Source organism: Oncorhynchus gorbuscha, unplaced genomic scaffold (assembly GCF_021184085.1).
Source record: "Oncorhynchus gorbuscha isolate QuinsamMale2020 ecotype Even-year unplaced genomic scaffold, OgorEven_v1.0 Un_scaffold_854, whole genome shotgun sequence".
Taxonomy (NCBI): Eukaryota; Metazoa; Chordata; class Actinopteri; order Salmoniformes; family Salmonidae; genus Oncorhynchus; species Oncorhynchus gorbuscha.
Genome location: NW_025745843.1, coordinates 183169 through 195692, shown reverse-complemented (window position 1 = coordinate 195692; position 12524 = coordinate 183169). Strand labels below are relative to the sequence as shown.

Genomic DNA, 12524 nt, shown 5'->3' with positions numbered 1-12524 from the left:
TCCCAGTTTATCCCCCCCCTTCCCCCCTCAATTCAATAAGGAAAACATGATTTACCCCTGAGGTCACGTGAGTCTACAACAACAATATACCAACACAACTATTCACTGTCACCATAACCCCCCCATCACAACTATTCACTGTCACCATAACAACCACCCCCCCTCACCTGTCGACGTATCTGCGAGCCTCTACATTGTCCAGCGCCGTGACAACCAGGTGTAGGCGGGAGTAGAACAGGTCGTTGTAGACCCCCTCGGTAGCAGGACACACCTTGTTGAGGTGAGCGTCTACCTGCATCTCTGGGTTGATCTCCAAGGTCGCTACGGCCGCTGTGGTGCTCTTAGGTTTCTGATGGAGGGAGGGAGGGAGAGGGAGGGAGGGAGAGGGAGGGAGGAGGCAGAGGGAGAGAGAGAGGCAGAGGGAGGGAGAGAGAGAGAGGGAGGGAGGGGCAGAGGGAGAGAGAGGGAGGGAGGGGCAGAGGGAGAGAGAGAGAGAGGCAGAGGGAGAGAGAGAGAGAGGCAGAGGGAGGGAGAGAGAGGCAGAGGGAGAGAGGGAGGGAGGGAGGGAGGGAGGAGGCAGAGAGAGAGAGAGAGAGAGGGAGGGAGAGGCAGAGGGAGAGAGAGAGAGAGGCAGAGGGAGAGAGAGAGAGAGGCAGAGGGAGAGAGAGAGAGAGGCAGAGGGAGGGAGAGAGAGAGGCAGAGGGAGGGAGAGAGGGAGGGAGGGGCAGAGGCAGAGGCAGAGGGAGGGAGTGAGGGAGTGAGGGAGTGAGGGAGTGAGGGAGGGAGGGAGGGAGAGAGAGAGGCAGAGAGAGGGAGAGAGAGGCAGAGGGAGTGAGGGAGGGAGGGAGGGAGGAGGCAGAGAGAGAGAGAGAGAGGCAGAGAGAGGGAGGGAGAGGCAGAGGGAGAGAGAGAGAGGCAGAGGGAGGGAGAGAGAGGCAGAGGGAGTGAGGGAGGGAGGGAGGGAGGAGGCAGAGAGAGAGAGAGAGAGGCAGAGAGAGGGAGGGAGAGGCAGAGGGAGAGAGAGAGAGAGGCAGAGGGAGAGAGAGAGAGAGGCAGAGGGAGGGAGGGAGGGAGGGAGGGAGGGAGGGAGGGAGGGAGGGAGGGAGGGAGGGAGGGAGGGAGGGAGGGAGGGAGGGAGAGAGAGAGAGAGAGAGAGAGAGAGAGAGGCAGAGGGAGGGAGAGAGGGAGGGAGGGGCAGGCAGAGGCAGAGGCAGAGGCAGAGGCAGAGGCAGAGGCAGAGGGAGGGAGGGAGGGAGGGAGGGAGGGAGGGAGGGAGGGAGGGAGGGAGGGAGGGAGGGAGGGAGGGAGGGAGGGAGGGAGGGAGGGAGGGAGGGAGGGAGAGTCAGACAAGTTATGTGGACAAAACTTATAAGGGATGATGATGATTTTATAAGGGATGATGATGATTTTTAAGACGGTCTGTGTCTGTCTGACCTGTATGTGCTGAGATCTGAAGAGGAACTGTCTGTTGAGGTTGGACTTCTCTATCAGGTCTGGGTCCGTCACACACACCTGGGAAAAGGAAATCAATCAATCAATCAATCAATCAATCAACTAATCAATCAATCAACTAATCAATCAATCAACTAATCAAACACACACCGTAACTAATGACTTTACCAATCAATCAACTAATCAGTCTGTCAGGCACACGTGGCGACCACAGAAGAGAACAGGTAATAAACAAAATCAACCAACCAATCACCTACCTCTCCTGAGCTCTTGGCCAATCCCACTCCCAGCAGGGCAAAGTTCTTGAGCATCTCACAGCCAATGGCTCCACAGCCCACCTGGAGAAGACACCACCCCCACAGCCCTCTGTCATCAACTACACCCTCAGTCCCTTCAAACCATCCTTCCTTCCTTCCTTCCTTCCTTCCTTCCTTCCTTCCTTCAGGTAAACTGTCATCAACTACACTCTCAGTCCCTTCAAACCATCCTTCCTTCCTTCCTTCCTTCCTTCCTTCCTTCCTTCCTTCCTTCCTTCCTTCCTTCCTTCCTTCCTTCCTTCAGGTAAACTGTCATCAACTACACCCTCAGTCCCTTCAAACCTTCCTTCCATCCTTCCTTCCTTCCTTCCTTCCTTCCTTCCTTCCTTCCTTCCTTCCTTCCTTCCTTCCTTCCTTCCTTCCTTCCTTCAGGTAAACTGTCATCAACTACACCCTCAGTCCCTTCAAACCATCCTTCCTTCCTTCCTTCCTTCCTTCCTTCCTTCAGGTAAACTGTCATCAACTACACCCTCAGTCCCTTCCTTCCTTCCTTCCTTCCTTCCTTCCTTCTTTCCTTCAGGTAAACTGTCATCAACTACACCCTCAGTCCCTTCAAACCTTCCTTCCTTCCTTCCTTCCTTCCTTCCTTCCTTCCTTCCGCTAAACTGTCCAAAGACTGACCCACTGATTTGGGACAGACCATCGAAGCAACACTTGTGTTCAGATGATGGGGTCACATATTGAGATATCAACATGGGGTCAAAGGCCAAAAAGGTTTGGGGACCCCTGTATTAGTGTGGGTACTGATACATGTGGGTTTTAACAGTGTGGGTTGTTTTTATTTATTTTATTTTACCTTTATTTAACCAGGCAAGTCAGTTAAGAACAAATTCTTATTTTCAATGACGGCCTGGGAACAGTGGGGTTAACTGGTCTAGGAACAGTGGGTTAACTGGTCTAGGAACAGTGGGGTTAACTGGTCTAGGAACAGTGGGTTAACTGGCCTAGGAACAGTGGGGTTAACTGGTCTAGGAACAGTGGGTTAACTGGTCTAGGAACAGTGGGGTTAACTGGTCTAGGAACAGTGGGGTTGACTGGTCTAGGAACAGTGGGGTTAACTGGTCTAGGAACAGTGGGGTTAACTGGTCTAGGAACAGTGGGGTTAACTGGTCTAGGAACAGTGGGGTTAACTGGTCTAGGAACAGTGGGGTTAACTGGTCTAGGAACAGTGGGGTTAACTGGTCTAGGAACAGTGGGGTTAACTGGTCTAGGAACAGTGGGGTTAACTGGTCTAGGAACAGTGGGGTTAACTGGTCTAGGAACAGTGGGGTTAACTGGTCTAGGAACTGTGGTGTTAACTGGTCTAGGAACAGTGGGTTAACTGGTCTAGGAACAGTGGGGTTAACTGGTCTAGGAACAGTGGGTTAACTGGTCTAGGAACAGTGGGTTAACTGGTCTAGGAACAGTGGGGTTAACTGGTCTAGGAACAGTGGGTTAACTGGTCTAGGAACAGTGGGTTAACTGGTCTAGGAACAGTGGGTTAACTGGTCTAGGAACAGTGGGTTAACTGGTCTAGGAACAGTGGGTTAACTGGTCTAGGAACAGTGGGTTAACTGGTCTAGGAACAGTGGGTTAACTGGTCTAGGAACAGTGGGTTAACTGGTCTAGGAACAGTGGGTTAACTGGTCTAGGAACAGTGGGTTAACTGGTCTAGGAACAGTGGGTTAACTGCCTGTTCAGAGGGCAGAACGACAGATTTGTACCTTGTCAGCTCGGGAGTTTGAACTTGCAACCTTTCGGTTACTAGTCCAATGCTCTAACCACTAGGCTACCCTGCCACCCCGGCTACCCTGCCGCTGTGATAGTGTGGGTCGTAACAGAGTGGGTTTTGATGGTGTGGGTTGTAACCCCGTTGGCTGTACCAGCGTGGGTTGCAACAGCGTGGGCTGTAACAGTGTGGGTCGTAGCAGTGTGGGTCGTAACAGTGTGGGTCAGAACAGTGTGGGTCAGAACAGCGTGGGTCAGAACAGCGTGGGTCGGAACAGCGTGGGTCGTAACAGCGTGGGTCGTAACAGCGTGGGTTGTAACAGCGTGGGTTGTAACAGCGTGGGTTGGAGCAGAGTGGGTTGTACCAGCGTGGGTTGTAACAGCGTGGGTTGTAACAGTGTGGGTTGTAACAGCGTGGGTTGTGACAGTGTGGGTTGCGCAAGTGTGGGTTGTAACAGCGTGGGCTGTGATAGTGTGGGTTGTGACAGCGTGGGTTGTGACAGTGTGGGTTGTGATAGTGTGGGTTGTAACAGCGTGGGTTGAAACAGCGTGGGTTGTAACAGCGTGGGTTGTAACAGCGTGGGTTGTAACAGTGTGGGTTGTAACAGCGTGGGTTTTGATAGTGTGGGTTGTAAACCCGTTGGCTGTACCAGCGTGGGTTGTAACAGCGTGGGCTGTAACAGTGTGGGTCGTAACAGTGTGGGTCATAACAGTGTGGGTCGTAACAGTGTGGGTCGTAACAGTGTGGGTCGTAACAGCGTGGGTCGTAGCAGCGTGGGTCGTAGCAGCGTGGGTTGTGACAGCGTGGGTTGCAACAGTGTGGGTTGTAACAGCGTGGGCTGTGATAGTGTGGGTTGTGACAGCGTGGGTTGTAACAGTGTGGGTTGTAAACAGTGTGGGTTGTAAACAGTGTGGGTTGTAGCAGCGTGGGTTGTAACAGCGTGGGTTGTAACAGCGTGGGTTGTGATAGCGTGGGTTGTAACAGCGTGGGTTGTAACAGCGTGGGTTGTGTAGTGTGGGTTGTAACAGTGTGGGTTGTAACAGCGTGGGTTGTGTAGTGTGGGTTGTAACAGCGTGGGTTGTAGCAGCGTGGGTTGTAAACAGTGTGGGTCGTAACAGTGTGGTTCGTAACAGCGTGGGTCGTAACAGCGTGGGTTGTAACAGCGTGGGTTGTAGCAGCGTGGGTTGTAGCAGCGTGGGTCGTAACGGCGTGGGTTGTAGCAGCGTGGGTTGTAAACAGTGTGGGTCGTAACAGCGTGGGTCGTAACAGCGTGGGTTGTAGCAGCGTGGGTTGTACCAGCGTGGGTTGTAGCAGCGTGGGTTGTACCAGCGTGGGTTGTAACAGCGTGGTTTGTGACAGCGTGGGTTGCGACAGCGTGGGTTGCGACAGCGTGGGCTGTAACAGCGTGGGCTGTGATAGTGTGGGTTGTGACAGCGTGGGTTGTAACAGTGTGGGTTGTGATAGTGTGGGTTGTAACAGCGTGGGTTGTAACAGCGTGGGTTGTTATAGCGTGGGTTGTAACAGCGTGGGCTGTAACAGTGTGGGTTGTAACAACGTGGGTTGTAACAGCGTGGGTTGTAGCAGCGTGGGTTGTAAACAGTGTGGGTTGTAGCAGCGTGGGTTGTAAACAGTGTGGGTTGTAACAGCGTGGGTTGTGTAGTGTGGGTTGTAACAGTGTGGGTTGTAACAGCGTGGGTTGTGTAGTGTGGGTTGTAACAGTGTGGGTTGTAACAGCGTGGGTTGTAGTAGTGTGGGTTGTAACAGCGTGGGTTGTAGCAGCGTGGGTTGTAGTAGTGTGGGTTGTAACTGCGTGGGTTGTAGTAGTGTGGGTTGTAGTAGTGTGGGTTGTAACAGCGTGGGTTGTGTAGTGTGGGTTGTAACAGCGTGGGTTGTAGTAGTGTGGGTTGTAACAGCGTGGGTTGTAGTAGTGTGGGTTGTAGCAGTGTGGGTTGTAGTAGTGTGGGTTGTAACAGTGTGGGTTGTAGCAGTGTGGGTTGTAGTAGTGTGGGTTTAAACAGTGTGGGTTGTAGCAGTGTGGGTTATAGTAGTGTGGGTTGTAACAGTGTGGGTTGTGATAGTGTGGGTTGTAGTAGTGTGGGTTGTAACAGTGTGGGTTGTTATAGTGTGGGTTGTAACAGCGTGGGTTGTAGCAGTGTGGGTTGTTACAGCATGGGTTGTAACAGCGTGGATTGTGATAGTGTGGGTTGTTATAGTGTGGGTTGTAACAGAGTGGGTTGTTATAGTGTGGGTTGTTATAGTGTGGGTTGTAACAGCGTGGGTTGTGATAGTGTGGGTTGTAACAGCGTGGGTTGTCACCATAAAGACTCTCAGCTTGTGGAGTTCCAGACACATGGTCTCCCCGATGCAGGCCCTCAGTCCGTCGTACCGATCACCCTACACACACACACACACACACATCTTTATGAGTTTCAGATTCTTTGTCGTGTTCTGTGTGTGTGTGTGTGTGTGTGTGTGTGTGTGTGTGTGTGTGTGTGTGTGTGTGTGTGTGTGTGTGTGTGTGTGTGTGTGTGTGTGTGTGTGTGTGTGTGTGTGTGTGTGTGTGTGTGTGTGTGTGTGTGTGTGTTTTACCTGGGGCTAAACTCCTCTGCTGATAGAGACAGTAGTGGTTTCACTACCTCGATGGCATCTAGATAGAACTAGAAAGAGACGAGAGAGAGAGGACAGAGAGAGACAGAGAGAGAGAGAGAGAGAGAGAGAGAGAGAGAGAGAGAGAGAGAGACAGAGAGACAGAGAGAGAGAGAGAGCAAGAGAGAGAGAGAGAGAGAGAGCAGAGAGGAGAGAGAGAGAGAGAGAGGCAAGAGAGAGAGACTACAGAGAGAAGAGGGCAAGAGGAGGAAAATGAAGAGACAAGAGGAGGAGAGAGAGAGAGAGAGGGCAGAGAGACAGACAGACCAGAGGAGGAGATCTCCTCACCTCTGTGAGGAGGAGAGCAAGAGGAGGAGAGAGATTGCTGAGAGAGGGCAGAAGAGGACAGAGAGAGACGAGAGAGGGCAAGAGGAGGAGAGAGAGGGACAGAGAGAGAGAGAGAGAGAGAGAGAGCAGAGAGAGAGAGAGAGAGAGAGACAGAGAGGGATGGAGAGGAGAGAAGAGAGGGCTGTTCTGGAGAGACAACGCAGAACTCACTATTCACTGGAGCCTGGAGAGGAAGAGGAAGAGGAAGAGGAAGAGGGCAAGAGGAGGAGAGAGAGAGGAGAGGACGAGAGAGGGCAAGAGAGGAAGAGGACAGAGAGAGGAGAGAGGGAGAGAGAGAGAGAGGAGAGGAGAGAGAGAGACGAGAGGGAGGAGAGAGAGAGAGAGAGGAGAGGAGAGAGAGAGAGAGAGAGAGAGGCAAGAGAGAGAGAGAGAGAGGAGAGGAGAGAGAGAGAGGGCAAGGAGGAGAGCGGAGGATGGGAGAGAGGGCAAGAGGAGGAGGAGAGAGAGGACAGAGAGAGAGAGACAGAGAGAGAGAGAGAGGGAGAGAGAGACTACAGTATTAGAATTCTAACCCCAGAAAAATAAATTACCTATCCAAACAACCAATCAGATCTCCTCACCTCTGTGAGGTGGATAGCAGTAGGTTGACCCATTGCTGTAGTGGGGCAAACTTGGTGAGGGCCTTGAGGACCTCCTGACTGGCAAGCCCCCCACCGCCGCAGCCAATGGTGGGAGAGGCTGTTCTAGAGAGACAACGCACCAACTCACTATTCACTGGAGCCTGGAGAGGAAGAGGAAGAGGAAGAGGAAGAGGAAGAGGAGAGGAGAGAGGAAGAGGAAGAGGAAGAGGAAGAGGAAGAGGAAGAGGAGAGGAGGAGAGGAGAGGAGAGGGAGAGGAGAGGAGAGAGGGGATGGAGGAGAGGAGAGGAGAGAGAGGAGAGATGGGAGAGGAGAGGGAGGAGGAGGGGATGGTGAGAGCGGAGGATGGGGGAGGAGAAAGAGGAGAGGAGGGGAGGAGAGGAGGAGGGGATGGAGAGAGGGAGTGAGAGCGGATGGGAGAGAGGAGCGGATGGTGAGAGCGGAGGATGGGAGAGGAGAGGAGGAGAGAGGAGGGAGAGGAGAGGAGAAGAGGGGAGGGAGAGAGGAGAGAGAGGAGAGGAGAGAGGGGAGAGGAGAGGAGATGGTGAGAGGAGAGAGGAGAGGGAGAGAGCGGAGGATGAGAGTGGAGGATGGGAGGAGAAGAGAGGGAGAGGAGAGGATGAAGAGGAAGATGGAGAGGAGAGATGGTGAGAGCGGAGGATGGGAGAGAGGAGAGGGGAGAGGAGAAAGGGGAGGGAGAGAGGAGAGAGAGAGGAGAGGAGAGAGGATAGGAGTGGAAGAAAGAGAGGGAGAGAGCGGAGGATGGGAGAAGAGAGAGGAGAGAGGGGAGGAGAGGAGAGGGGATGGTGAGAGCAGAGGATGGGAGAGAGGAGAGAGGGGAGGAGAGGGAGAGGAGAGAGGAGAGGAGAGGAGAGGAGAGGAGAGGAGGAGGAGAGGAGAGAGGAGAGAGAGGAGAGAGAGAGAGAGAGAGAGAGAGAGAGGGAGGGAGAGAGGAGAGGGAGAGGAGAGAGAGGAGAGGAGAGGAGAGGAGAGGAGAGGAGAGGAGAGAGAGGAGAGGAGGAGAGGAGAGAGAGAGGAGAGGAGAGGAGAGGAGAGAGGAGAGGGAGAGGAGAGGAGAGGAGAGGAGGGATGGTGAGAGGAGAGGAGAGAGGAGTGGGGGGATGGTGAGAGGAGAGGAGAGAGGAGAGGAGAGGGGGGATGGTGAGAGGGGAGGACAGGAGAGAGGAGAGAGAGGAGAGAGGGGAGGACAGGAGTGTCATGAGTGTGAGTGTGTGCTAATACGTACAACAGTGTGTGTAGATGAAACACTCACCCCGTTTGTCAAGGTGTGGTTGACGTCCTCTGTTAGTTTGACCAGAACCTCCGCATCCTGACAGCACCTGGAGAAAACAACAAATCACAACCAGCTTTACAGGAAGTAGGGGCTAGGGACCAACCAGCTATACAGGAAGTAGGGGCTAGGGACCAACCAGCTATACATGAAGTAGGGGCTAGGGACCAACCAGCTATACAGGAAGTAGGGGCTAGGGACCAACCAGCTATACATGAAGTAGGGGCTAGGGACCAACCAGCTATACAGGAAGTAGGGGCTAGGGACCAACCAGCTATACATGAAGTAGGGGCTAGGGACCAACCAGCTATACAGGAAGTAGGGGCTAGGGACCAACCAGCTATACATGAAGAAGGGGCTAGGGACCAACCAGCTATACAGGAAGTAGGGGCTAGGGACCAACCAGCTATACAGGAAGTAGGGGCTAGGGACCAACCAGCTATAGAGGGAGTAGGGGCTAGGGACCAACCAGCTATAGAGGAAGTAGGGTCTAGGGACCAACCAGCTATAGAGGAAGTAGGGGCTAGGGACCAACCAGCTACAGAGGAAGTAGGGGCTAGGGACCAACCAGCTATAGAGGAAGTAGGGGCTAGGGACCAACCAGCTACAGAGGAAGTAGGGGCTAGGGACCAACCAGCTATAGAGGGACCAACCAGCTATAGAGGAAGTAGGGTCTAGGGACCAACCAGCTATACGGAAGTAGGGGCTAGGGACCAACCAGCTATACAGGAAGAGGCTAGGGACCAACCAGCTACAGAGGAAGTAGGGGCTAGGGACCAACCAGCTATACAGGAAGTAGGGGCTAGGGACCAACCGGCTATAGAGGAAGTAGGGGCTAGGGACCAACCAGCTTTAGAGGAAGTAGGGTCTAGGGACCAACCAGCTACTGAGGAAGTAGGGTCTAGGGACCAACCAGCTACAGAGGAAGTAGGGTCTAGGGACCAACCGGCTATACAGGAAGTAGGGGCTAGGGACCAACCAGCTATACAGGAAGTAGGGGCTAGGGACCAACCAGCTATAGAAGAAGTAGGGGCTAGGGACCAACCGGCTATAGAGGAAGTAGGGGCTAGGGACCAACCAGCTATAGAGGAAGTAGGGGCTAGGGAGTAGGGGTCGGGGGGAGGGGCTAGAGGGTAGGTGCCGGGGGGAAGGGGCTTGGGAGTAGGGGGAGGGGCTAGGGAGTAGGGATTAGAGGGTAGGGACTAGGGGGTAGAGGGTAGGGACTAGGGCTTGTGTTACCCAATATTGGGCAGTCTGTTGTGTTGCTCCTGGAAGGCATCAAGAGCCAGCATGGCGGCGTGGATCTGCAGCGGGGCCTGAGGAACACATTCACAATGGACAAAACAGGAAACTGCTCAGAGACGGCTCCAACACACAGCAGATCAAACACACAGCACACTGGAGCTGACCTATGACCTCTCACCTCTGGTTTGCTGAAGTCGGGAGTCAGGACCTGAGGCTCAGACAGCTGCTGTTCCATCGTCTCCTGAAGAGACACACGGACAGAGGAGACACACGGACAGAGGAGAGACACGGACAGAGGAGAGACACGGACAGAGGAGAGACACGGACAGAGACACACGGACAGACACACACGGACAGAGACACACGGACAGAGGAGACACACGGACAGAGAGACACGGACAGAGAGACACGGACAGAGAGACACGGACAGAGAGACACGGACAGAGACACGGACAGAGAGACACGGACAGAGACACACGGACACACAGACAAAGACACAGAGACACACAGACAAAGACACAGAGACACACAGACAAAGACACAGAGACACACAGACAAAGACACAGACACACACAGACAAAGACACAGAGACACACAGACAGAGACACACGGACAGAGACACACGGACACACAGACAGAGACGTTTAAGGAAAAGTCCACTGCAAACTGTGTAATGGTGCCACAGTATGAGGCAGTATGAGGCAGTATGAGGCAGTATGAGACAGTATGAGGCCGTATGAGGCAGTATGACACAGTATGACACAGTATGACACAGTATGACGCAGTATGAGGCAGTATGAGGCAGTATGACGCAGTATGAGACAGTATGACACAGTATGACGCAGTATGAGGCAGTACGAGGCAGTACGACGTAGTATGAGACAGTATGATGCAGTATGAGGCAGTACGAGGCAATATGAGGTAGTATGATGTTGTACGAGGCAGTACGAGGAGGTACGAGGCAGTACGATGCAGTAAGATGCAGTATGACACCATATGATGCAGTATGACACCGTATGAGGCAGTATGAGGCAGTATGACACCGTATGAGGCAGTATGACACAGTATGACACAGTATGAGACAGTATGACACAGTATGACACAGTATGAGACAGTATGACACAGTATGACACAGTATGACACAGTATGACACAGTATGAGGCAGTATGAGGCAGTATGACACAGTATGAGGCAGTATGATGAGACAGTATGCAGTATGACACAGTATGACACAGTATGACACAGTATGACACAGTATGAGACAGTATGAGACAGTATGAGGCAGTATGACACAGTATGAGGCAGTATGACACAGTATGAGGCAGTATGACGCAGTATGAGGCAGTATGACACAGTATGACGCAGTATGACACAGTATGAGGCAGTATGAGGCAGTATGAGGCAGTATGACACAGTATGAGGCAGTCTTTTGGTGTGTGTTTCATTCCTCCACTGTTGATATCAGCCCCAAAACAATCAGCAAGCAACTTGGTCAACATATAGAACTGTATAAATACATAAAGTATCGCAGTATGAGGCAGTATGAGGCAGTATGAGGCAGTATGACGCAGTATGAGGCAGTACGACACAGTATGAGGCAGTATGAGGCAGTCCGACACCGTATGAGGCAGTATGAGGCAGTATGAGGCAGTACGAGGCAATATGAGGTATGATGTTGTATGAGGCAGTATGATGTTGTACGAGGCAGTATGAGGCAGTATGACACCGTATGAGGCAGTATGACACGTATGAGGCAGTATGAGGCAGTATGACACCGTATGAGGCAGTATGACACAGTATGAGGCAGTATGACACAGTATGAGGCACTGTTGATATTTCAGCACCTATGACACAGTGACACAGTACGAGGCAGTATGACACCAGTATGAGGCAGTATGTGTGTTTCATCCACTGTTGATATCAGCACCAAAACAATCAGCAAGCAACTTGGTCAACATATAGAACTGTATAAATACAGAAAGTATCGCAGTATGAGGCAGTACAAGGCAGTACAAGGCAGTACGAGGCAGTATGAGGCAGTACGAGACAGTATGACGCAGTATGAGGCAGTACGACACAGTATGAGGCAGTACGACGTAGTATGAGGCAGTATGAGGCAGTATGAGGCAGTATGACGCTGTACGACACAGTATGAGGCAGTACGACGTAGTATGAGGCAGTATGAGGCAGTACAAGGCAGTATGAGGCAGTATGACGCAGTATGAAGCAGTACGACGCAGTATGAGGCAGTACGACACAGTATGAGGCAGTACGACACAGTATATGACACAGTATGAGGCAGTATGACACAGTATGAGGCAGTATGAGGCAGTATGAGGCAGTATGGCAGTACGAGGCAGTATGAGGTAGTATGATGTTGTATGAGGCAGTATGAGGAGTATGAGGCAGTACGATGCAGTATGACACCGTATGAGGCAGTATGACGCAGTATGACAGTATGACACAGTATGAGGCAGTATGACACAGTATGAGGCAGTATGAGGCAGTATGACACAGTATGAGACAGTATGACACAGTATGACACAGTATGAGACAGTATGACAGTATGACACAGTATGAGACAGTATGCAGTATGAGGCATTATGAGGCAGTATGACACAGTATGAGGCAGTCTTTTGGTGTATGTTTCACCTCCACTGTTGATATCAGCCCCAAAACAATCAGCAAGCAACTTGGTCAGTATGACTGTATAAATACAGAAAGTATCGCAGTATGAGGCAGTATGAGGCAGTACGCAGTATGAGGCAGTATGACACGGTATGAGGCAGTACGACGTGTATGAGGCAGTATGAGTCAGTACGAGGCAGTACGAGGCAATATGAGCATGATGTTGTACGAGGCAGTAGGCAGAGATGCAGTATGACACCATATGATGCAGTATGACACCGTATGAGGCAGTATGAGGCAGTATGACACC

The 12524-nt window shown here is 52.3% G+C and overlaps 1 protein-coding gene across 1 annotated transcript in view; it reads right to left on the bottom strand.

The window, feature by feature from the left end:
• Positions 1 to 12524, bottom strand: part of uba6 (ubiquitin like modifier activating enzyme 6) — a 55441-nt gene that overhangs the window by 28929 nt on the left and 13988 nt on the right. The window contains exons 11-19 of the mRNA XM_046335782.1: positions 9765 to 9824; positions 9581 to 9657; positions 8324 to 8390; positions 7061 to 7192; positions 6067 to 6134; positions 5794 to 5872; positions 1710 to 1790; positions 1435 to 1512; positions 168 to 349 (exon numbers count right to left, since the gene is read on the bottom strand). Coding sequence (XP_046191738.1) covers positions 168 to 349; positions 1435 to 1512; positions 1710 to 1790; positions 5794 to 5872; positions 6067 to 6134; positions 7061 to 7192; positions 8324 to 8390; positions 9581 to 9657; positions 9765 to 9824 — 824 coding nt within the window. The remainder of the gene's footprint in view (positions 1 to 167; positions 350 to 1434; positions 1513 to 1709; positions 1791 to 5793; positions 5873 to 6066; positions 6135 to 7060; positions 7193 to 8323; positions 8391 to 9580; positions 9658 to 9764; positions 9825 to 12524) is intronic.